Source organism: Pholcus phalangioides, unplaced genomic scaffold (assembly GCF_987345545.1).
Source record: "Pholcus phalangioides strain wild (caught in Gottingen) unplaced genomic scaffold, Ppha-v1.0 ptg000042l_1, whole genome shotgun sequence".
NCBI classification, from domain to species: domain Eukaryota; kingdom Metazoa; phylum Arthropoda; class Arachnida; order Araneae; family Pholcidae; genus Pholcus; species Pholcus phalangioides.
This window is the reverse complement of record NW_028301628.1, coordinates 19,043,373-19,066,092: the sequence shown is the minus strand read 5'-3', so window position 1 is coordinate 19,066,092 and position 22,720 is coordinate 19,043,373. Positions and strand designations below refer to the sequence as shown.

General features: G+C 35.3%; 2 protein-coding genes across 15 annotated transcripts in view; one reads left to right on the top strand and one right to left on the bottom strand.

Moving 5' to 3' along the window:
• Positions 1 to 1,121: 1,121 nt before the first annotated feature.
• Positions 1,122 to 8,656, top strand: LOC149064580 (uS5 assembly chaperone PDCD2-like). 2 transcript variants are annotated; one of them, XM_089254907.1, is made up of 4 exons: positions 1,122 to 1,769; positions 4,176 to 4,450; positions 5,335 to 5,451; positions 8,400 to 8,656. In XM_089254907.1, exons 1-4 carry the CDS (start codon positions 1,226 to 1,228, stop codon positions 8,568 to 8,570), a joined length of 1,107 nt encoding a protein of 368 aa, XP_089111033.1. In that variant the 5' UTR covers positions 1,122 to 1,225; the 3' UTR covers positions 8,571 to 8,656. The 2 variants fall into 2 exon arrangements, with proteins under 2 accessions (XP_089111033.1, XP_089111034.1); XM_089254908.1 differs by having other exon boundaries at positions 1,133 to 1,769; positions 6,698 to 8,656.
• Positions 8,657 to 17,128: 8,472 nt separating this feature from the next.
• Positions 17,129 to 22,720, bottom strand: part of RyR (Ryanodine receptor) — a 178,209-nt gene continuing 172,617 nt past the window's right edge. For 11 of the 13 annotated variants that reach the window (XM_089255391.1, XM_089255395.1, XM_089255398.1 and 8 more), the window contains 5 exons: positions 21,752 to 21,859; positions 20,159 to 20,223; positions 19,750 to 19,850; positions 18,887 to 18,938; positions 17,129 to 17,612 (listed from right to left, as the gene is read on the bottom strand). In XM_089255391.1, the coding sequence (XP_089111517.1) occupies positions 17,505 to 17,612; positions 18,887 to 18,938; positions 19,750 to 19,850; positions 20,159 to 20,223; positions 21,752 to 21,859 (434 nt within the window). In that variant the 3' untranslated portion in view covers positions 17,129 to 17,504. The remainder of the gene's footprint in view (positions 17,613 to 18,886; positions 18,939 to 19,749; positions 19,851 to 20,158; positions 20,224 to 21,751; positions 21,860 to 22,720) is intronic. The other 2 variants (XM_089255400.1, XM_089255401.1) reach the window with 1 other exon arrangement.

Genomic DNA, 22,720 nt, shown 5'->3' with positions numbered 1-22,720 from the left:
AATAACTGTCATAGACTCTTAACCAACATTTCACCGAAAAATAATTTTTTAATCCCTAATATAGTATAAAAGAAGTTACTCTTTCATAACATAGTAGAAGGGTTCTCAAGCTATGTGTCGCAGCATCCTGGTGACCCGCCACTTATTGTCAGGGGCACATTGGAGCAGCAGCTCTGACAAAGGTTTATCTAAGGGATTCTTTGTTAAACTGCTCTGGAGAGTGTCGCAATGAGCATTGATTAGGGAAATAGGTGCAGCGGGTGGAAAAAGTTCAAAAACCCCTGGTATATATAGCATATGATTGTATAGAAACAATTTTTTTAGTCAAGGAAAGAAAATTTGATTAAAGCAAATTATTGGTATTGGATGTGCAGTGTTTGCCAATACGTATCTAGACGCGTAATTCAGCAATCAAAATTCAATTTTATCTCTTCAAATTTCATTTAGTGGAAATACTCAAAAATTTAAGTATGCATATTTTTTAAATATAGTATTACTGTTTTTCATTTGAAAAAAACCTTTAATTTTACAAAATCACCCCGAAAATGTTGCAAAGAAGTATAGATTCTCGCCAAATGCAGGGCCTTAAGAGCATCATGGGCCTCCGGGCAAAGTGGTTTTTCTGAGGCCCTAAGTGATATTAATTATTGAAAATTACTTTTTTTTACCGGATCTCATTTTTGTCAGACCCCTTTTCTCTTGAGGCCTCCGAGATGTGTCAAAGCCTGTCCGGGTGGACCCATGCGTTAAGACGGCACTGGCCAAATGTGGACAAATTTTGCTAACTATACTATCAGAGGCGGACTTAACGGCGGGTGCGCGCTCAGGGCCCTGACTTCTAAAAGGCCCCAAAAAACCCAAACCACACTTTTTTCTACTTTAAGGGGACCCAGTATTTTCCTTTGTGCCCGGGGCCTCGACCGACTTTAATTAACCACTGCCAATTATGACTATAAGCCACTCGATGGCAAATAAGTGCTGCTGCAAATCTCAGTGAATCAAAATGTAATTTCCGTTTCCAATACATGTTCAATGACAAAAAGACGAAAAAAAGTCCGAATATTTAAAGTGTGGGTCATATGGTCAGTCAACATATTTTGTTAAAACCATCAGCTTCGGTTCAGGCCGTCTATATGTTTGATATGATAACAGCGTGAGTTGAAATTAGCCCTGTTAAAATGTTGAAGTGCGTTATAATTCGTGATTAATTATTAAATTGGGATCCATGGCTGAAAAAAGCAAGTCTTCGTCACCGATTTCAACCGAGGTCGAGCTCGGATTCGTACAGAAATCGCCATCTTGGTTGCTGAAGAGCAAGTTTTTCCGCAGCAAAGTCGGAGGCAAGCCGGCTTGGCTCGGGTTAGATAATTTACCAGAGCCGGAGAGGCTGGCGTGTTCTAATTGCGGCGAGCCCCGGTCCTTCCTGTTACAGGTCTACGCACCGCTGGAGGATAAAGAGGACGCTTTCCACAGGACGATATTTGTATTCGTGTGCACGAACGCGAAATGCAACCAGAAACTGTCCAACTCGAACTTTGTGGCCTTGAGGAGTCAGCTACCCCGAAAGAATAATTTCTACAGCCATGATCCTCCCAACGAGGAAAAAGATGATGATGATTCTGCTTCACAGTTTTCACGTCTGTGTGACGTCTGCGGTTGCAAAGGTCACCTGAAATGCGAGAACTGCGATGAGCGGTTTTATTGCTGCGAGAGTCACAGAAATATCGACGCGAAAACTGGTCACGTTGACAGCTGTGGATCCAATGCAGGTGACAAACAGGGAAATTTTCACATTTTCTATTGGCTGCCAGTGATTTTTAAAACAGTTATAGTATGTTTCAGTGTTTCTCAAAGTGTTCATCACCGCTCCTAGGGGCGTCACGACAAGCTAGAGACATTCATTTGTGTGTGGCTATTTATGCTTTGAAGTGGTTGTTATATAAAATATCTACTATAGGCTATTCTTAGGAGCCGCTGAGAACCACTGATATAATCTATTTGTGTCAATGTGATGGCGTTTTTTTTTCTTTGGCAAGAAAAATGTTCGAAAGTATGACGAGAAGTTACCAAGTGTTAAACGGAGTCATGCTTTTGGACATCTTTCCAAATTGAAAAAAATCAAAGAAGGGATAATACTACAGCTGTTAAAACGGAAAAATTGCGACAAAAGACAGATAATGACAAACTTTTAATAAAACATTCTGCACCAGATACGGGATCCAGATTGATGATAAAGCGACATATGTATTATTAAATGAACAATCAGATCTCTCAATCATATTTTCTGGCTTATATCCCGAGGTGAACTCAGAAACAGAAAAAAAAAGCCATCTGATCTCCACTGGACTCAAACCCAGCCCCTCTTTTGAACAGGGCCTAGGTTTGAGTCCTGGGGGAGATCAGATGACTTTTCTTTCCGAGTTCATCATGGCATAATATTCATAAAATACATTTCCTTGATGTATTGTGCTGAGAAAAAAGTCTCTAGCTCAATGGGTTATCGATTCATGATTCCAGAATAAAAACCGAGACTGATCTCAGCAGTCCCTTCTCATATATAAATAAATATTCTCTGGAATATGCTGGGACGCTAATTAATTATGGGCCCGTAATGTACATCGAAGAAATTCCACAGAACTAAACATTTTTGGAAGCAAAACAGGCAGAGATGGATAACTTGGAAGTTCGGGGGAGGGAATTCAATTATCTAGCACCCCTTAAAAAAGGGGGGAAAATATTCATTTCTGCGTTTCTTTAAATCTAGATCTGTTTCTTTCATGAATCGTGCAGGAAGTCGCCATATTAGTTAACTTGAACACGGTTTGTACGTCCCTCAAAGAAAAAGGGAGATATCACGTGATCTAAAAGCCTCATTGAAGAAAACCCAGGCAGCGCCGGGTATTATAGCTAGTAATCAATAATATTATGTCACTGCTGCATTTTAAGACTTGAGGAAAATTTCAAATTGAGGTCGTTAGAAATAACGTCCTGATATTTCTTGACCACATTAAAAACAGAAGGCATGACAAAGAAAGGGCAGAAGTAACAAAAATAATAAGAATAAATATATAGGAACAGTACAGCCTAGTAAAAATAATAATTCTAGTGATGAGACAACGATGCGTTTAGACAATAAACAGCAGAATGACGCTATTTTAAATATTACACAAAGGAAATTGTCGTTTGGTTAGCCCATGGTACTAGCGTCACCTGGAATCGATGATTCTAGAAGCCAGAGAGAAAGATCTACAAAAGATATGGCAATCTACTGCCATTATGTCGACTTTGGTATGACAAATTAAGTTGTTACACAACCGGGATCAAAAATAAATAAGCATCACGAGCAAAAAGGGTTAAGAATTCAAACTTATTACAATTAATTTTAATTACTGAATTTAACATTATTTAAACGTATTAAATATATATTTGAGGAATTTTGCAAAAAGATTGAGTTTCACCATAAGTCTCGTTCCGTCCATGTCACAGTCGGTATCTTCAATCCATTGAGAATTAGTACTCTCGAACTATGTCACCGAGTTCCTTTACTTCTGATAACCTCCAAAGCTGATACAGCGGCCAGAGTTGAATTCAGGAACACAGATTACGGAGGACCATACTTCGCAGGTGGAATCTGCATACAACCGATGAAGAAATTAGAGATTTTCAAGATTAACAATTATTTAAAATGGGGTGGTCCCTTTCCACCCGCCGCGGGTTTGTACTGTTACATTGGCAACTTGTGGGGAGCCTTGGCGATCAGGATTATACTGCATCTGTTCCATCTTTGACTCCAGTGGTCCTTTGTGATATATAAATATTTTTCGGAATATAAATAAACTGGTACGCTCTTTTAAATAATACAACAGAATTTTTGAACCTGGCACCTTGGATTTTTCAAGCTCTGTACATATTGATGGCGCGACAATAAGTCCCCAAGGCGTCTACTGATCCTACGGGGATGGACAGAAATCATCGCCATAGAAAACAGTGACAATAAGCATAATAATGATAAAAATATGATAGTATAAACATAAATAAGCTCTGAATTATAAATAATTCCCAGGAGATGAAAAATGAATGCTTTCTGATTTGTATAAATGCTGTGTGACCAATGTATAATTAACATTGAATGTTTCATTTTCTTTAACTTTGTGTTGTTTGATATCTTTATTTAGCATCAACAGGTGCTAAGAAGAAAAAGAAAAAGAAGCAAAAATATGATGGTCTTCTTCCCGAATACGAAATAGTCACAGACACAGAAGATCTTCCCCCACCCTCCAAAGAGAAAAGCGACAGTGAAAAAATGAAAGAATATGAGCAGTTCCTTCGGTCGGAGAAAGCCAAAAGTTGTATGCAGGACGGTCAGCTGGATGATGTAGACAGTTTCTCACGAAAACCAGACAAGCTTTTTAGCAAATTTAAGAAGCGGATCGCCTTAGAGCCAGAACAGGTTTGAATAAACATCACATTGATTTTAACTTCCATTATCAAACAAACCTGTGAAATTTGAAATTTATTACAAACAAAAAAAGTTTCGCAACATTTGAATAATTGTGAAAAAGAGCAGATAACACACTTTTTGTTTCCCTTACATAATGTGGCAACATGTGCCCAACATACTCAAAGCTGCGGGCAGCAAAAGTATCATGAATGTTATTTTTCAGTATGGTATCAATAGATTATTGCAGAAAGAACAAAAGCAATGCAATGACATATGACGATGTCATTAAGTGCATCGCCGTCGCAGTGAAATTTCGTGGAGGCCTATGTAATGCTGAAGACGCCAAACGAGAAAACGCAGTTGCTAATACATGATTCTCGATGCGCAGTCGCTTTACCTAAAAGAAAAGAATGGAATCGTCTGGCATGATGACATAGGCAATCTGCTTCTCATGGTAGGAGGAATATAACTTTCATGAGGTGAAGCTTCACTTTTCCAGTTTGCAGTCACTAATTTTAAATATAATACATATTCACATCATAAAGACTGCTGTCATTCACATTTATGGAAATAATTAAGTTGTGTTTTCAGGGAAAAAAACAAGTTCTTGGGAAGGGAATTTTTAAACATTTTGGCACTGTAAATTGTCAGAAACCGTGAACTTTTATGCTTCAGATTGAGATTCTACTGTAACATATAAGAGAGTGAAAACATTTTTGCTTCTTTGAGAATGGGAATCATAGAAAGAATCTGGGATTTCCGCTACAACAGTCTTTATGGCATTTCATGTTTAAAGCTGATGTTTGGAGGTTTGTCTTGTCATTTATTTCAAATAATTTTCATAATAATGATGTGATTTATTTTTTTCAATGATGTTTTTGTGTATTTTGTAGATATTGAGATACCAACGAGGCGGTATACCGCTGTTTGTTTCATCTGAACTCGTGCCTTCTAATTCAGACATACCAAACTGTAGTGGCTGTGGAGCAGGAAGAATTTTTGAATTCCAGGTAATTTTTGAACTATTTTGTGCAATTCGTTTTACCATTTTTATTGACTTTTCATCTCTTATATTGCACAGAAATAAATAAAAAAATTGTCTATGTTTAAATAATATCAGCTGTATCCGAGGATGATGTCACTCTCCGCTATGCATACAAAGGTTTTTAACAGCTGGCTGATGCGAAGATATATTTTGGAAAGAGAGAACATTCAACTTCCCCTGTGCGGGGAATCGGCATACGTCCTTTCACTTTCCAGGTAAGCGAACTAGACTACGGAGGCAACAAATATTTCAATCTCTCCTTGGAGCTTGTGTGCACTGAACGGGACCGTACATGGACGGTCGGACCTAACTCAGGCCAAAGCTCACAATTGCTGACAATGCCACCAGATGGCAACTTAGCAGCAGTTGCAAGCTTTGGCCTGAGTTGGGTCTGATCGTCCACGTACGGTCTTGTTCAGTGCACATGAGCTCCAAGGAAAGATTGAGATATTTGTTGCCTCTGTAGTCTAGTGGTCTAGGGCGTTTACCCGGAAAGTGAAAGGACTTAGGTTCGATTCCCCACAGGGGCAGTTAAATTTTCTCTCTTTCCAAAATATATTTTCGCATCAGCCAGCTGTTAAAAACCTTTGTATATCAGCTGTAAGTTAAATCTATCTCGTAAGTTACTATCTTGCTGCTAGTCATAATTAAATGTTTCGATAGACATCAATCACAGTACAATGAAGAAAGATATTTTGTAGCATAAACCTGTAGTATTAAAGTTGAAAATTATCTTTCATTGTTACAATAAACCAAATAAATTAAAAACAGAATCAAGTTTGCAGATAGCAACTTCTGTATTGTTCCTGATAAGAACAATGGTTCCCAACCTTTCATTATTTAAGTAGGCTTATCCCTTTTTAATCAGGGCTGGACAAATCCCAGGTACCAGCTCGCCATGGCAACTAAAAAAGTTACTAAATTGCAGACTGACAGCAGCACAAAATGTTTGGAATTTATAGCAGTATATGTGTAAACATGAAAGAGGGTCACTATGCCCTGAAAAAAGTCAAAAGACGCATTACTTTGGACCTTTATCTTCAGATAAAAAATTTTTTGGCACATAGATTTTTTTTTTTTTGTAATTTGTCCAGCCCAGCTCTTAATATGTGCATACAATGTAGATATTTTGTAATTTTTATCATTTGTTATCACCTGTTTTCCCAGCCTTTGCTGATTATTTCTTGCTTACTTTCCTGAACCTTTTCCAGGTTCACATGACATTGCAGGGCAGAGCCACCCTTATCAGCCATGGAGCCCAGTGCAAGAATAATTTCGATTTTATATATTTTGTGGGGGGGATCAGCATTCAAAGATTTTTGCATTATCACAGAATATACAGGAATGCTTAAAAATATCAACTCACCAATAGAAGTTCAGAATTAAGCAAAGAAAAATTAATCCCAGAATTAATGTGAGAAAAAAACCCAGAACTGATGGAAATTCTGAATAAATGAGTAAAAAATTTCCTAGAATTTCTGAAAATTCAGAACTGATGAGAGATAAATAATTCCAGAATATCAAATCAGTTGTAGCTCAGACACCTTTGTGCGAAGAAAAAAAATTTTTTTTTGAAAATATATGTATATTTTTTCACTTCTATTACCGTAACTGCAGGGGCCAGTGCGACTGCACCTGTTTCACACCCTTAAGGGTGATTTTACTAGGAAGCCCCCAAAGCAGAATGTTTTGCATTGTTCTGCAATAAGCCCTCGACTGACTGGAAATGTTCTGCAGTTCCCATAATAGTGTTTTCTACATTTTTCTTAAAATTCTTCCGGATTGTTCTGCAATAGCACTGATTGTTCTGCGACGTACGTCGCAGACTTTGGCATATTCTGCTGTGGGGCTAGGAAGTTGCAACCAACTGAGATCTTTTGTTAAGGTAGTTGATTTCTTTCATTTGCTTTGTGGAGTCAGTTTTATTTATAAATATCACATGTTTGAGCACAGATTCTTTTTGAGTTTTCACAAAACTTGTTTTTGCATTCACATAATTCTATACGCAGCCTATGTTTGTTATAATGCCCCCCCCCCCTCCTTATCATTCCATCAAAAGCTGGTGTTATATCGGGTGATAATTATATCAAGAAGAAAACATATAACAACCCCTCAAATGTTTTGGCATAAAATTCAGGTCGAATAACCCTGTTACTTTACTGCAATTCTTATGTTGAGTTTATGTGAGTGAATAAAAAGAAAAACATTCAAAATCTTTATGCAGCTGGCTGTAGGCTATATTAAAAAGAAATTTGTTATGAAAGGACTTGAAAGCAAATAATATGTGATTTTCTAACTACAAATCATATGGAATCTTAAAATGAATTAAATGTTACTCAATCTTTTTTTCAACATTATACAGTTGTTGCTTGATTTTATGAATCATGTTTTTAAATACTACCACTCTAGTCCCAAAAAATATGCCATTTCTTTGAATGTCTTTCCCATTAATAAACTAGTTTTTCAAAACTAGTATCAACTGCATTATGCACCATAACAGTCAGGGAAAAGCTGGAATTGTCAGAGAATTCAATTATTGCTTAAAAAAAATGTCAGGGAAGTTAGGGGGGGGGGCTCAAATATTCATCATAAAACCTAGAAGATTATTGTGAAATTGTTATGTGAACTTCATCTAAAATCAAATGCCTTCACAATCAAATCACATGAAAACACTGGTGACAGAAAATGCATGAAAAATCAGATCACAAAACAAAAGATTATTTCTAATGTACAAATGTTCCCATAAGCATGAGATAAGCAAGACCATGACATAAATGTTTGATAAATTACATCATTAATTATTGAGAGGTTACTATATTAGATTAGGTTATTCTTAACAAGTGTTATGTTTTTCTTGCATAACAAATGTAGAAAGATTTTAAGGTGCTATTTTTTTCTCTCTTTATATTCAAGGTGATGCCCCAGCTGTTGAATTACTTGAAACTAGATTCTGTTGATGACAGTGTTGATTGGGGTACATTAATTTGTTATACTTGTTCCAAGAGCTGCAACGTTGCATGTACTGCATATGCTGAGGAATTTGTTTGGAAACAAGATTTCTCAAATGATTCCGAAAACAAATGAAATGGCCATGTTGTTCTTGTTCTTGCACAATTCTTGAGACATCAACATTTTTTTAATAAAAAAAATTGTTTATATATGTCTCAGAATTAGTTTTGTCATCATTTAAATCCTGACAGTGTTAATGTATTTTTTTTTATCATAAAATGTGCTAGATTGCCTTATCATAGTTTATAAAATATCCCACACTCAATCCTAGAAATATTTTAAATAGAGAAGAGTGGTCTGAAACAGGACTGGACCTAGAAATTTTGCTACCTGGGTCGAATAATATTTTGCCACACACCCTTAAGATACGACTATCTCTGAAAAGAGTTCTTTCTCTTCACTTCTATTACCTTGATACAGTGGTTCCCAAAGGATCATAATCCCTTTGGGAAAGTAGGGGAGGTGAGGTTGATGAGTTAAGATGTCGCTTGAAAATTTCCTAAATAAATCATCCTGATGAGAGTGAATTTATTATATCAAGATAGTGTGAATAAATCTCTTCTGATGGTGTGGGGGTCCCATATTGGGCACACCTGTTGACCTTTTTTCCCATGGGTTTTGAAAAAATGTCTACCCTTCAAAGGATCGATTGAGCTATTTAGCACATATATATCATATAACACATTAAAATTCTACATAAAATTTACTGAAAGTAACTCGAAGAAAAATCTCTTTCAATTAAGTATCACAAATATGTTTTTGCACTCTTTCATGAGAAAACATGAAAATTAATAAATTAATATTTATCCTGAGTCCAAAGACAAAATTTACGTATTGAAAACCCAAAAATCGCTCTTCTCATTTCCTAGTTTTAAAATTGTGATTCTCTGCATTATGTTGGGTAGCATAGAGATAATTTTTATTTATATGCGGCTGCGAAATTTTCATGCAAAGTGACATCCTCAGGTTCATAGGTTTGTGACCAGAGACATATGCAGGAGAGAACATGGGGGCCCATGCCCTCCCCAAGGAGATCAAAAATTAAAAATATTTCCAAATATTATAGTCAAAAATTAAAACATTGAAAGAAATAATTTTTATACTGTATGTTATCTTTATCAATTTCTGTTAGTTTAAATTTTTTTTAAAGTTATATATAGTAGCTCAAAATTTCTGTGGAAGAAATTCCTTGTGCTCCCCAAACCCAATGCCCTCTAAAGGTCGTTCTTGCGTACGCCAATGCTCATGACCAGGATGCAGGGTACTGTTATGTAGTAGGCCTTTTCATGGTGCAACTTGGGTAACGTAAAATCTACCACCGGTCCATTGTACTGCTGATCATTGTTTGGACCTTGATGGTCCTTGCACCAATAAAAAAATAAACTCCAAACAAATCTGAATTCGCATATGCACCCTCGAATGGTCACTACAAATCTGTCTGAAAAATGTTTTTGGTGAAGTGCACTTTGCTATTGTGATTTAACCACACATTCAATGACCAAAAGGGCTTGTTTAGGTGTCTTATATTACCTCTTAAAATTGATCCCATGAATTTAGAATCACCCTATATTACATGTGTGAAACATCAATATAGTTGAACCCCTTCCGCCACCTATCAGATAGAACTGTTACAACTCTCTGATTGAAATTACCAACTGGATTTTGATTAATATGTCTTATGAAAAAAGTAATGTGATATGATATGATCAATATTTTATAAGTAATAATATTAATTAAATTATTAGGTTTGCCTGGAAATTTTAACAGTTGCTATTTGTATATGATAAAAGAACGTTGGTAAAACTCACAAAGTGTAGTCATCTTAAACTTTCTGTGATAAGAATCGAATGCACTATGAAAGCCAAAGATGACTACACTCAACAAATTTTATGATAACTAACCACAAACAAATAGCAGTTAAAATTTTGAAGTAAACTTGATAATTAATATTATTGCTTATAAAATATTAACTAAAATCATATATATTTAATCAATAATATATTTTTTTCACGCTGCACATTATTTGAAATTCGTTGCTAATTTCAATCAGACTTGTAACAGTTTTATTTTTGATATCTGGCAGAAGGGGTTCTACTACATTGATGTCTTTCTCACATGTAATATAATACTGTACTCTATAATTGTTTTCAATATATTCAGAAGGTATATATTTTTGCTGATGAAATTTTAGTTTTACCCATTTATTGATTAATGGAAAAAGTGTCTAAGAAAGGCACAATTTTTCCATGATGAATAAGTTAATACACCCCCTATCTGGGAAAAAAAAATTGAAGTGCATATTTCATGTACACTCATCTCCATAAATTGATGATAATGCCAGCTCCGGCAAATAAAGGTTCAGGAACAAAACAAACGTTACCTATTCATAAAGCCCATTTATTAAACAAAAGATAAAGAACAAAAACGATGGTGTATGTATGATACCATTCATAAAAACTACGATTTTTGCTCCCTGGAGCAATTGTAAAAAATATCTCCTTTACAAAAACATACTATTACATGGTTGGTATGATGGTTAATACATTGTACGTCTCTCATGCGATGAAATACAGTCCATACAACGCCTAGGCATGCTGAGTATCAAATTATCGATCTGATCTTGGGGAAGATCATTCCACTCAGCAAGCAATGCTCTCCAAAGTTCCGGTACACATGTAGGAGGTGGTTGACAGGCTGCAATTCATCGGCCAAGCATGTCCCACACATGCTCTATAGGATTCAAGTCAGGTGAAAATGCTGGCCATTCCATACGGGTTATATCCTCAAATTCAAGGCATTTGTTTACGATGTTTGCTCGGTGAGGACGGACGTTGTCATCCATAAACACAAATTCTGCGCCCATGGCACCCCTAAACAAACGTACATGTTGTTCCAGAATGATGTCCCTATAAATTTGGGCTTTCATGGTTCCGGTTTGAACATGCAGATCTGTTCTGGAACCCAGTATAATTCCACCCCAAATGAGCAATGCTGCACCACCATAACGGTGTCGTTCAATGATGTTGTCTTGGTGGTAACGGGTACCTGGCGTTCTCCATATGAAAGTCCGACATGAATCAGACTGCAAGCTAAACCTGGACTCGTTGGAAAACATCACACAAGCCCACTGTGACGATGTCCACATTGCATGTTCTCTACTCCAGGCTAATCGCTGCCGACAGTGAGTTGCCGTGAGCGGAACACATCTGACAGGCCTGCGAGATATAGACCAATATCTCCCAAACGTCTGTATACGGTTTGCCTTGAAACTGTGGTACCCGTGGCTACAGATAGCTGAGGAGACAGGTCGGATGCTGTGCTCCGTCTGCTTTTGGCAGTTACTGCCAAATACCGGTCTTCATTCAGCATTGTAACTTGGGGGGAACCTGTACTGTAACGTCTACTGACATTTCCGTTATCTTGGAATCATTGCCAAAGCCTAGAGATGACACTTTGGGCAATTCCAAGTTCTTCGGATACTTCCATCTGAGTACGCCCACATTCCAGGCAGCCGATAATTCTACCACGTAAAAAATCATCCACATGCGTCCTCTGTGTCATAACTATTCGCTTATGGCACTGAGCGCCTTACAGAACTCTTGTGAACAATTTCACTTCTTTGCCACCATTCCTTATATACCCCCCTCTTACACTCTTGTCATTGTGACGTACTATCGCCATCATCTGGTGGCTTCCTGAAATTTGCATATCATTCTTGCAGATGTGTGTGATAATTCTACAGGTGAAATTTTTACTTTAGATTTCGATTTCTGTGTGATTCTGAATTATCCTTAATTTATGGACATGAGTGTAAAAATAACATTTTCCCTCTTTATGTGAGCATCTCAATACTTATCATGCCCCCACCGCTTCCCTCAAGACTGAGATCTTTGGTGAGGCTTCTTCTATAGTGAATATATATATATATTCATAGTGTAAAAAAAATGATGAGGTTCGTCCCAAGCCCTGCCAACACTACTATTATAGGGATTTTAGTGCTCACCCAAACCATTGAGGATAGATGCTTGATTTCTCTTACTCTCAGGAGATGTTCACAGACAACTGAGATGAACACCCTATGATTCAATGATTAACATCATGATTAGTTTGGATTATGTTGGAGTTCTTATGCGGTTGCCTTTCTCCTGGTAATGGTTATAATCGAAGCTCTTGATTCGAGAATATGCCTCCCCATAGGCTGACAGGACTCCAACCTTGTGAATCTTATTCAACCGGGTACGGCACGAGACCCTTGGCCCCACATCCCACAGTAAGCCCTAAGCCGAGATCTTTGGGCCTGGGGGCCCAGGCCAGATTCCCCACATGCCCCCCCCCCTAATATGAATTTGTAGTGTGAAAAACAAAAATAGAATCACATCTGATTAGAATTATCTCTGATCCCCGGGCAGGAGCCCTGCCAGACCCACTCCCTTTGTGGGGGGGGGGGGGTATGCAGAGACCTCAGTTGTATAGGAGCTTCCGCAATAAGATCTGGCACAATGATTTATGACAATAAATATGTAAATTAAGAGGCGCTGCCTAGGCCGTCTTTGATTTTGCTCTGGGACTATGATGATGTTAGGACGACAGTAAGGACAAACTTTTTTTTTTAGATTAAATATACAGTTTTTTTTGTTTTTTTTTTTGAGTTCTATAGAACATCCTCAACATCATCAAGGGTTCCATGAACCAGCTCTAGAACTATCAAGGTTTCCGGGAGAAACTTCACCTTGGTATAGAGAACAGATATAGGTATAATGAAAGGGTCAGTCAGTACATTCGGGAGCCGAAACAGCACCACACTAGAAATACTTCTTGTATGGTGTTTGCTGGAAGAGGCGTTTGTCGGAATATGAATGAGGAATCTAAATTTGTGCTGGGGCAATTTCACTAAAGAAAGAAAAGTCAATTGGAAAAATGTTGATAAAGAGTGAAAAGATCCTTCACAAAAAAGAGAAATGACCTAATTTTTTTCTAGAATTCAGCTTCTCTTGAGATAGGTAGCACTTTTTGGAAGTGCAAGGAAGGAGGTGTGTTGAGAAGAATTAAGCATTGAACAGCATTTCAACACTGAAAATATTATATTTAATTGCATTTATTGAACCCTATGCTTGTAATCACAATTTTAAGTGAAAATTTAGTCACCAGCGCATTTGGGGGACAGACAAAAAATTAATGAAAAAAGGTTTTTGATTAACCCTGTCTGATGAAAAATTGCAAATGTGTAACTTTTACAAAATGTTGTACTAACGTTGTGTAATATTTTGTGTGCATTTTTGTGATAAGAGTGTGTATATTATTCTAAAAAGATATAAATGCTTTCTGTAAAACTTCCAGTTTTCATCTCATGTTTTTCGCTTATAACATGCAGAGTTTTCAACTAATTTTTATGAAATTCACAGAAAGGTTGGCACTACACACAAGACACCCTGTGTAGAAATTCAGAATGTGAAAATTTATTATTCAGTGAGATATGAGCATTTTTAGTGAGTGATTTTTAGTCATGCATGTGCACAGGAAATATATATATTTTTTTCATAATTTGATTGCTAGATATATAATGCAACTTGTATAAAAATTCTAGTTGAATGTCCTGGAAATTCAGAAAGATATATGTGATATCATGAGCTTTAATTTAAGTTACTGGCTGAGAGTACCTGGATGATAAGGGATTTTCCATGAATCAGTATTTTGATTATATTATTTGATTATTTAAAAAATAAGACCACAGCTTTATGCGAATGAGTTAGGACGTGTCTGATGCTATATAAGAGTAATGCTTGAATATAACACACATACGTGTATGATGCCAAAATGAAGAAACTGAACGAAGTAATCAAATGCAGAAAATAATTGAAATACCAATCTGTGGAAAGTCCCTTATCATCCAGGTGCTCTCAGCCAGTAACATAAATTGCAGCTCCTGATATCGCATATATCTTTTGAATTTTCATGACATTCAACTGGAATTTTTATATAAGATGCATTATATATCTCGAAACCAAATTATGAAAAAATAAAATCTATCTTTTTTTTTTCCCATGCATGCGCGACTAAAAGTCATTTACTAAAAATGTTTATATCTCATTGAATAATAAATTGTCAAATTGTAAATTTCATAAAAATTGGTAGAAAACTATCTTATAAACAAAAACATGATGAAAATTGGAATTTTATATATTTATAATAGGTATGCAATATATCTTAGATATAATAATAATTATATACCACAAAGATGTAATATATATGATTATTATTATATATCTTTGTGAATGTACGTGCTATTCTCATGAAAATGCACACAAATATTGCACAAAGTTAGTACAATATTTTGTAAAAGTTAAAAATCATTTGCAGTTTTTTATCATATAGGGTTGATAAAAAGTAAATGCACTTGTGACTAAATTTTCACTGGAGATTGTGAGCAAAAGCATAGGGTTCATGAGACCAAATTTTCAAAACGATTTGCCCACAGTATTTTTCTAGATATTCGAGAAAATGTCTAAATTCCACAAGGACTTTTGGAAACAGTGTATGACACCCCTATTTCAACTATATTTGATTTAGACTTCTGGTAAATCAGTCATCTTTTGTTCACAGCTTTTATTTATTCGGAACATACAATACAATTTAAAATCATTTTTGAATGGCCAGACAAGTGAATAATACTGGAAGAAATTAGAATTTGCAGTAATCATGATTGAAAACCTTCTGATTAGTATGAAGGTGCCAACAAGTTTATAAAGCCATGGAATTGAGAATTTAAATTTTTATGTCAGAGGGTAGCTAAATTGTTTTAAAAGTATGAAATTCTATCCAGGAAAGTTTTTAGAGAATCGACTGCTGTGAACCAGAATTCACTTTTATTCTTTTGGTATCCCATTGAATTTCTAATAGAAAGACATGGCCTGTAAAGATGCTTGCAGATAAAGCAAGAATGTTCATTACCTGACAGAGAAAAGTCGTTATAATGACCATTTTACCCACAATTGTCAGGTCTTATTATAACAGAGACTTTTACCATAAAAAATTCTTATTTTGTGACTAAGGCCAGGTATACGCCAGGTGACTAGGCCACTATAAAAGTTTCATAAAAGTTCATTTACAAAACTTTAAAAATGCAACCAGTAAGGTTATTGGTTGCATTTGCTCGAATGTAACCGATAATCTTATTGGTTCTATTTTTCATGTTTTATAAATGAACTTTTATAAAACTTTCATAGTTTAATTCTGGCCTAATGCATGGAAATTTGACAAGAACATAAATTTTTAAAGAGTAAGATGGCATAAGATAAGTTTATAGGGCTTATTATTTGGTATATTTCATGAGCTTTGTGCATTTGTTCAAAGGAAGTGTCCTATTATAGGAAGCATTTTGCTTGTTATTCAGTAAAACTTTGGATTACAAGTAACTTCATATCTTGCAAGATGAGCAAAAAATTGTAACTTATTAAAGGAGATAAACATGATATTTTTCATAATACGAGTAGTACGTATACCAAAGTCCCCTAGACGAACACTAACTTTGTGTATCCACTTTTGTGTGTGTCTGTTGACTGGCTCACGATCACAGCTAAAAAACCGGCTTTGCTTCATCTTAACGCGAATTAACGACACCCTTCTTTAATAGTTTAAGGGCTCGTGTTTCATTTGGGCACATTCATTAAGACTAGGGTTACCAACTATCCTCTTTTAGGAGGACATATCTTCCTTTTTGATGCCATTTCAAGCATCCTCTTACGTTTTGGAAAATTTGCCCTTTTGTCCTCCTTTTCAGGTTTCCAGCATTATTTTTTTTTCTGGGGGAAATTTTTTTTCCACTCTGAAACAGATATATGATACTTCATTGATATGAATGTTTTTTCCCCCACATTCAACAATAACAGTCTAAATTCCCAGAATTTTTTAGTTAGGAAAAATGGTTATGGCTGGTTTTATTGATCAAATTGTGGCGCCATCTATTGTGAAAATTTGGATAAGTGATGTCACTAAGGGTGCACGTGTTCTTTCTCAGTTTTCAAATCTGGTAAATTAGTTAAGACAAAACTAACTGAGAGGCCACACATTCCTTTGTGGAATTTCTAAGGAGTTGGTACATGCAGGAACATGTATGTGTATATGTGACGCAAACATATTTATGGTGATGTAATTGTTTTGTGATCTCTGGTGCAGCCATTTGGCTTCCATATTTTGGAGCAGAGAAGGTCAATCCTTGAATTTTTTTTTATGCTGCCTGCTTTCTGCAGAGAATTTTTTTAAATGGGCGACCAGCGCCCATTCAAGCTTTGACGTTGAGAAAACTACAGCAGACTGTCTCGCCCTATCGTTAAGTATTAATGCATGAAGAAATTTTAGAATGAAACCCTTGTTTTTTATACTATTCTGGAAACATTCGAACAAAAATAAAATAACAAGTATCTTTGAAAAGAATGGTGGCTGGTGTAAGGGAAGCAGTAGTAGAACACACACAAATCATTTTAGTTTCCATTAATTTCCTATGGGAAAGTTTGATTCCATATACAAGTATTTCGAATTATGAGCACATTTATGGAACAAATTGTGCTTGTAAGTCAAAGTTTCACTGTAATTTAAAAAATAAAATGTTTGCAGGTGATCTGTTTCATACAAACACATGAAGGTATTGAAAATTTTATTCATATCTTTTACATACTCATTTTTTACATACGCAAACATGTACATAGATGGGATATTTTTATATAAATGGCTCAAAATTGGACAAGCAGGAGGGAATTTCCAGTGAACATTCCATTCACGGTGAATATATGTGTAAAAGTCAAGCGAGGAAAGTTTAAGGCAAATGGAATTAGAGCACTTCTGTATCACATGGATGAACCGTAAAAACAATGTATAATATTGAAGATAAAAAGAATGCAATTTTAATTTTGTGGGCACGCGAGTGGGGGTGAAGTCAGTGTCTAAGACACTGAGAGAAGACAACACTGAGACAGTTTGACTGGAGTTGAACAGAATCTGAAATGTTTCACATTTCTAGCTTGTTCCGCCCATCAGTTCATCTTCATATTGCTTTCTGAAACAGTCACCAACAGGAAAGAAATCCCAGCAACGTTTCTGATACAGTTCCCAAACATATGTTTCCTGTGAGAAGATAATAATATAGGTTGAGTATTAAAATATTCATATACAGTTGATGTTCATTATAATGACCCCTATTGCTTGCTCCGTTGAACATGTAGGGTCATCGTTATATGAGAATTTTTGGGACATGCCAGTTGTTGGAATAATATGGTCTTTATCAAGTCTGGATAAATCCCAGGTACCAGGTCTCTCTGGCAACTAAAAAATTGGTATTGGTGCCTAAAATTTCCTTTTCATAGCTACTAAATTGCAGGCTAAGAGCAGCACAAAATTTTTGGAATTTATAATAGCTTATCTGCCAATGTAAAAGAAACTATGACTATGCCCTGAAAATGTCAAAGAAGATTTGGGGTGTATTATTTTTATACCTTTTTCTTCTGGTAAAGTTTTTTAAAAACTAAAATTTTTTTCTGGCACCTAGATTTTTTTTCGATTTGTCTAGCCCTGGTCTTCATAACCAGCTTTAACTGTATATCTATATACAGTAGAGTCTCAAAAGTCAGAGATTCCAGATAATCTTAGGTGCTGGAATTTTTCAAAACTCCCACTCAAAGCATTTTATTTTTCCCTTTTTATGTTTGATTTTTCCAATGAATGAGAGTAATTTCAGTTTTGAGGGCCCTTGTTCTCTAGGCTGATGATTTAATGGACCCTCCATGCCAGAATTTTCAATAGGCCCCTATAGTAAATTTGTTGTGAAAAAATAGCATCCATATCGCTCCCCCAGGGATAGAAGAGCCTGTGTCAGCCGTCCCTTGTAAAGAAGCCATTGGTTCTAGCAAATATAATCTAAATAAACTAAGCCAATTCTTCTCAAAGTGTGTGCACTGTCACAGTTCCTAGGGGCTTTGTGAGTTGGTTTAAGTGCAAGGTACTTGAACTGCTGATACACCACAGGCCAGATTTAACGTTTCAGCGGTCACTGAGCTATACGCCACTACACAAGTTATCAAAGGGCTCAGCAGACTTCTAGTATCCCATTGATCATGTGTTTAAGACCCTGGTGTAATGATTTCTGCCTACTCAGTGCTTTGAAGTGATTCTCTTTTAGACTATTTTGTGGAGCTGTGAATAAAGTATGATAAGGTCAAGGGAGCCACAGGTGAAAAAAGTTTCAACATTAATCTCGGAGAAAAAGTATCCATACTTTTCCTGTGCAAAATGTGTGAGAAAATAAAAAGTCTCAGCATCTCTGAAAGCCATTCTACTGCTATTATTAAAATATACTTATTGGATTTTGTGATAATTAAGATAGAACTGATGAACAAACTTACTTGACCAGTGTATTCAGTATCCGGTTTGTTGATGAGATGCATGAGGAAAAACCTGAAACATAGACAAGACAATGTATATGTTACAGTAAACGTGATAAATGTGGTTATACATAATAACTGGTTATCATTAATACTTACTGAGCATTTTTATTTGATAAATTTCTTCAAATTTATCACTTTTACCAGTGATTATGTATAATACCCAAGTGTTGTGGGTAAATTTTTTGATAAATTTGCCGAGAATAATCACTTTTACCGGCAATTGTGCATAATACTATAAGTGCCGCTATATTGATAAGCATGATAAATCATACTATATGATATAATATTATACATGATAATTCATACATGTATTGTATCATATCAGGATACAATCATAAAATTGGTTATTATTATATCGGGGGTCCAACTATATTCATCACACATACTAGACTTATTTGAAATTTTTTTCATGTTTATCAAATTCACCAATTAGACTAGGATATTATGCATAATCACAGATGAAGGTGGTAAATTTCAAGCATTTATCAAATTTACCAATGACACTTGGGTATTGCATATCCGCCATTAAAAGTGAAATTTATAAAACTTAATAACCAGTTACTATGCATATAATAACCAATTTATCACATTTACCATAACAAATACACAAGACAACAATGCTCAAATTATTCACTTATGAAAACAAAAAATGTTTCCCCATAAAACATTTGTTGCAGAAAAGAAAATCATTGCATCATTCTGACACGGTTATGTTCACTTATTAAGTTTGAGGAAAAGACATTTCATTTTTTTACTATTTTAAATGCATCAATTGAAATAATTGTTGAGGGAATCTTAAGAATTGCATCATCACTACTTACATATAATTTGCTAAATTATGTTCCTTCTGAACGTGAGTATCAAATCCGTGCGGGACCTTATCAAAGTAATCCTTTCCGATTCCACAGATGAAGCAATTAGACTAGAAAGAAATTTTCAATTATACAATGGCAGAAAAATTAATCTTATTTTCAGTACATAAAAATTTCATTGCATCTATGAATATGAAATCAATCGAGATGCTAAAAGATATGAACTATATGTTTATGTGTTCAGTTAATAGGTATTGAAATACATTTTCTTGTACATGCATTGAAAACATATCTACTTTTCAGGCTTATTTTTTTTTTGAAAGAGAATTATATACTAGGTTAAAGAAGATGTATTAAATTCTCACTGTAATGCAGATTTTAAACAAAATCTATTTTTGATAAAATTATGTTATCTTACTTCCATATCATCTACTACACTCTGCAACTGATCTCTGAGTTCACCAAAAGCATCAATGATCAAACCTGTAATAGATAGGTGTAAAAAAACAAATGCTCAAACAAGTAGTAATTAAATCAGTCTGTAATGAGGTGAATGTTTATAAACTTGTGAACTGATTCAACAAATTATTGCAGCATTGATTTATAATTGATCGGATAGTAACTTAGAACTGTATGTTCTAAATGTTTGGTAAAAGAAATCCTATTGTTTTAAAAATGATGTTTTTGAAACAAAATTTTCCACCAATTATAAATTTTGTAGTTTCCTGAATGAAAAAAAGTTCAATAACATTTGTACTTGCATCATATTTTTGTATGCGGTAAAACCTCTCATGTCTGGTGTAAATTAAATAATTTTTTAAATGTGAAGATTTAAAGATAGATATATTAGGACTGAGAAGGGTGGTCAGTGTCCAAAGGTATGGCGCAAAATTTGAAAGTTGATTTGGCTGGGTTTTGAAAACAAATTTCTACTATGTTTACTCCTTTCATCACTTTCAGGGCCACTTATTTCAGCTCTTGAGGTTTCACTGAGATACCGTATATACTCATGTATAAGCCAACCCCCCACTTCAGGACCACCAAAACCGCAATAAATTGAAAACCCGTGTATAAGCCAACCCCAAAAAATCCGTGCATTTCAGAGAAAAAAATTTCTTATATTTTCATGCAAAATGAATAGCTTGCGGAAATTTACATTAAAAAATTATTCACACTTTTTAATCCATTTCTTCTGAGTCTCCAAGCTCATTGTAATCCATTAGATCATCATAGGGGGTGCAGCATCTCCGTTTTTATCTTCATTTGGGCTGTCATCGCAATTGTCACTTTCAAAGAGGATATCATCTTCAGTTCCGTCCATCGCATTGCTGACACAACACTTTTTGAAGGATCGGCGGATACAGAATTCCACACCTCATGTACTCATTGGCACACTAGGCCAATGTCAGGTTTCTTCAAAGCACCACTTTTTGTAGTTTATTTATCGTCGGAACTCCTTCATTCGATCCACAAATTCCTCAAATAGTCTTTGAGAGGCTTGTTGATGCTCACATCTAAATGCTGTGCAATCGACATTAGCCCACCTGGTATCAAAGCCAATAATGTTTTCGATTTCTTTGCCTCAGCTTTGACAATATCGGTTCTGTGGGGTTTGAACATATCCCATACCAATAATGCAGGTTTCTCGAACTCTGCTACAAAAATGATTGCTGATTTCGGGGGTCAATATTTTCTCATTAAAAACTGACCCGAGTATAAGTCTACCCCCCTCCCCTACTTGAGGAACGAATTTTCTACAAAAAAAACTCAGCTTATGCACGAATATATACGGTATTTACTTATATTTGAAATAAGTACTTTATCTCAAATAAGGAAGGCTCTACTGTAATTATGTTGTTCAAATAAATTTATCATACTTCCTGTATAAATTCAAATCTGTTTTGTGTCTCACACACATAAGAAAAAATGGAAAAAAGATCAGCAAAAAATGTTGTGTCTCATTTTGAATTATTATTAATTGAAAATTAAATTATAGAACAGAACCACTCACCTTGGATGATGGCCAACAAGATTACAATAACGAAAAAGAAGAATGTGATGTCAAAGAGTATCCTGTAAGCTTCATATTCATCTCCATCAGGAGGGTCAATCTCATCACCTGTTAACAAGATTTGACATTAATTAAAATCCAATAACTTTTATTTACAGACGATACCCAGAAAAAACAGAATTGATTCCATGGTTTTTTTTTTTTATTTTGTCAAAACATGAAAACAGTGTAAGATATGAAAATGGAGTGAAGGAAGTGTATCACAAAATAAACAGTCATCTGTACACTTTAGGACCTTAAGGTACTTGAGAATCTAGTGCACAACCTTCAGCCCAGCAAAGGGCTCCATCAGGCCCATGAAAGTTCTATCAATAGAAAAGTATCTGTGCACACAACACGATAAATACCTAGGTTGACCATATTTCTTTGATAAAAAGCTTAAATATGGGAGGTTACGGGATATTGCTCAAAAAATTTTAAAATGCAAGTTGCCAGTTACAGCCAGAAAAATTTGTCAAAGGCAAAAGTAAAGTTGCGTACTATCACTAAAACTTCTGAAAAAATTGCCATTCACAGAAAATTATTGATAATGCAGGTCAAATTGTAATTCACCAAAAAAACATGTTTGAAAAACACGTGAGATGAATATATTAAAATGACCATAACTAATTATGATAATTAGCATCATAAGTCATGAAAATAATAATGATTTTTTTTATTTCAAAAATTCAACTAAGCCTTATTGAAAATAGGAGGAAAATGAGACATTCTAAAAAGTTGGGATGGCCAAAATTACGGGAATATCCATAAAATACGGTCATATGGTCATTCTTTATATACAAGTTTCTGGCCCACAAGAGGTAGAAATATTGCATATCTAGCCTGCGGACTGAAAAGGTTGAGCATCCTGGCTCTAGAAGGTCTATAACACAGTTTTCCAACATTTTTTCCCCATTGCCCCCTTCAAAA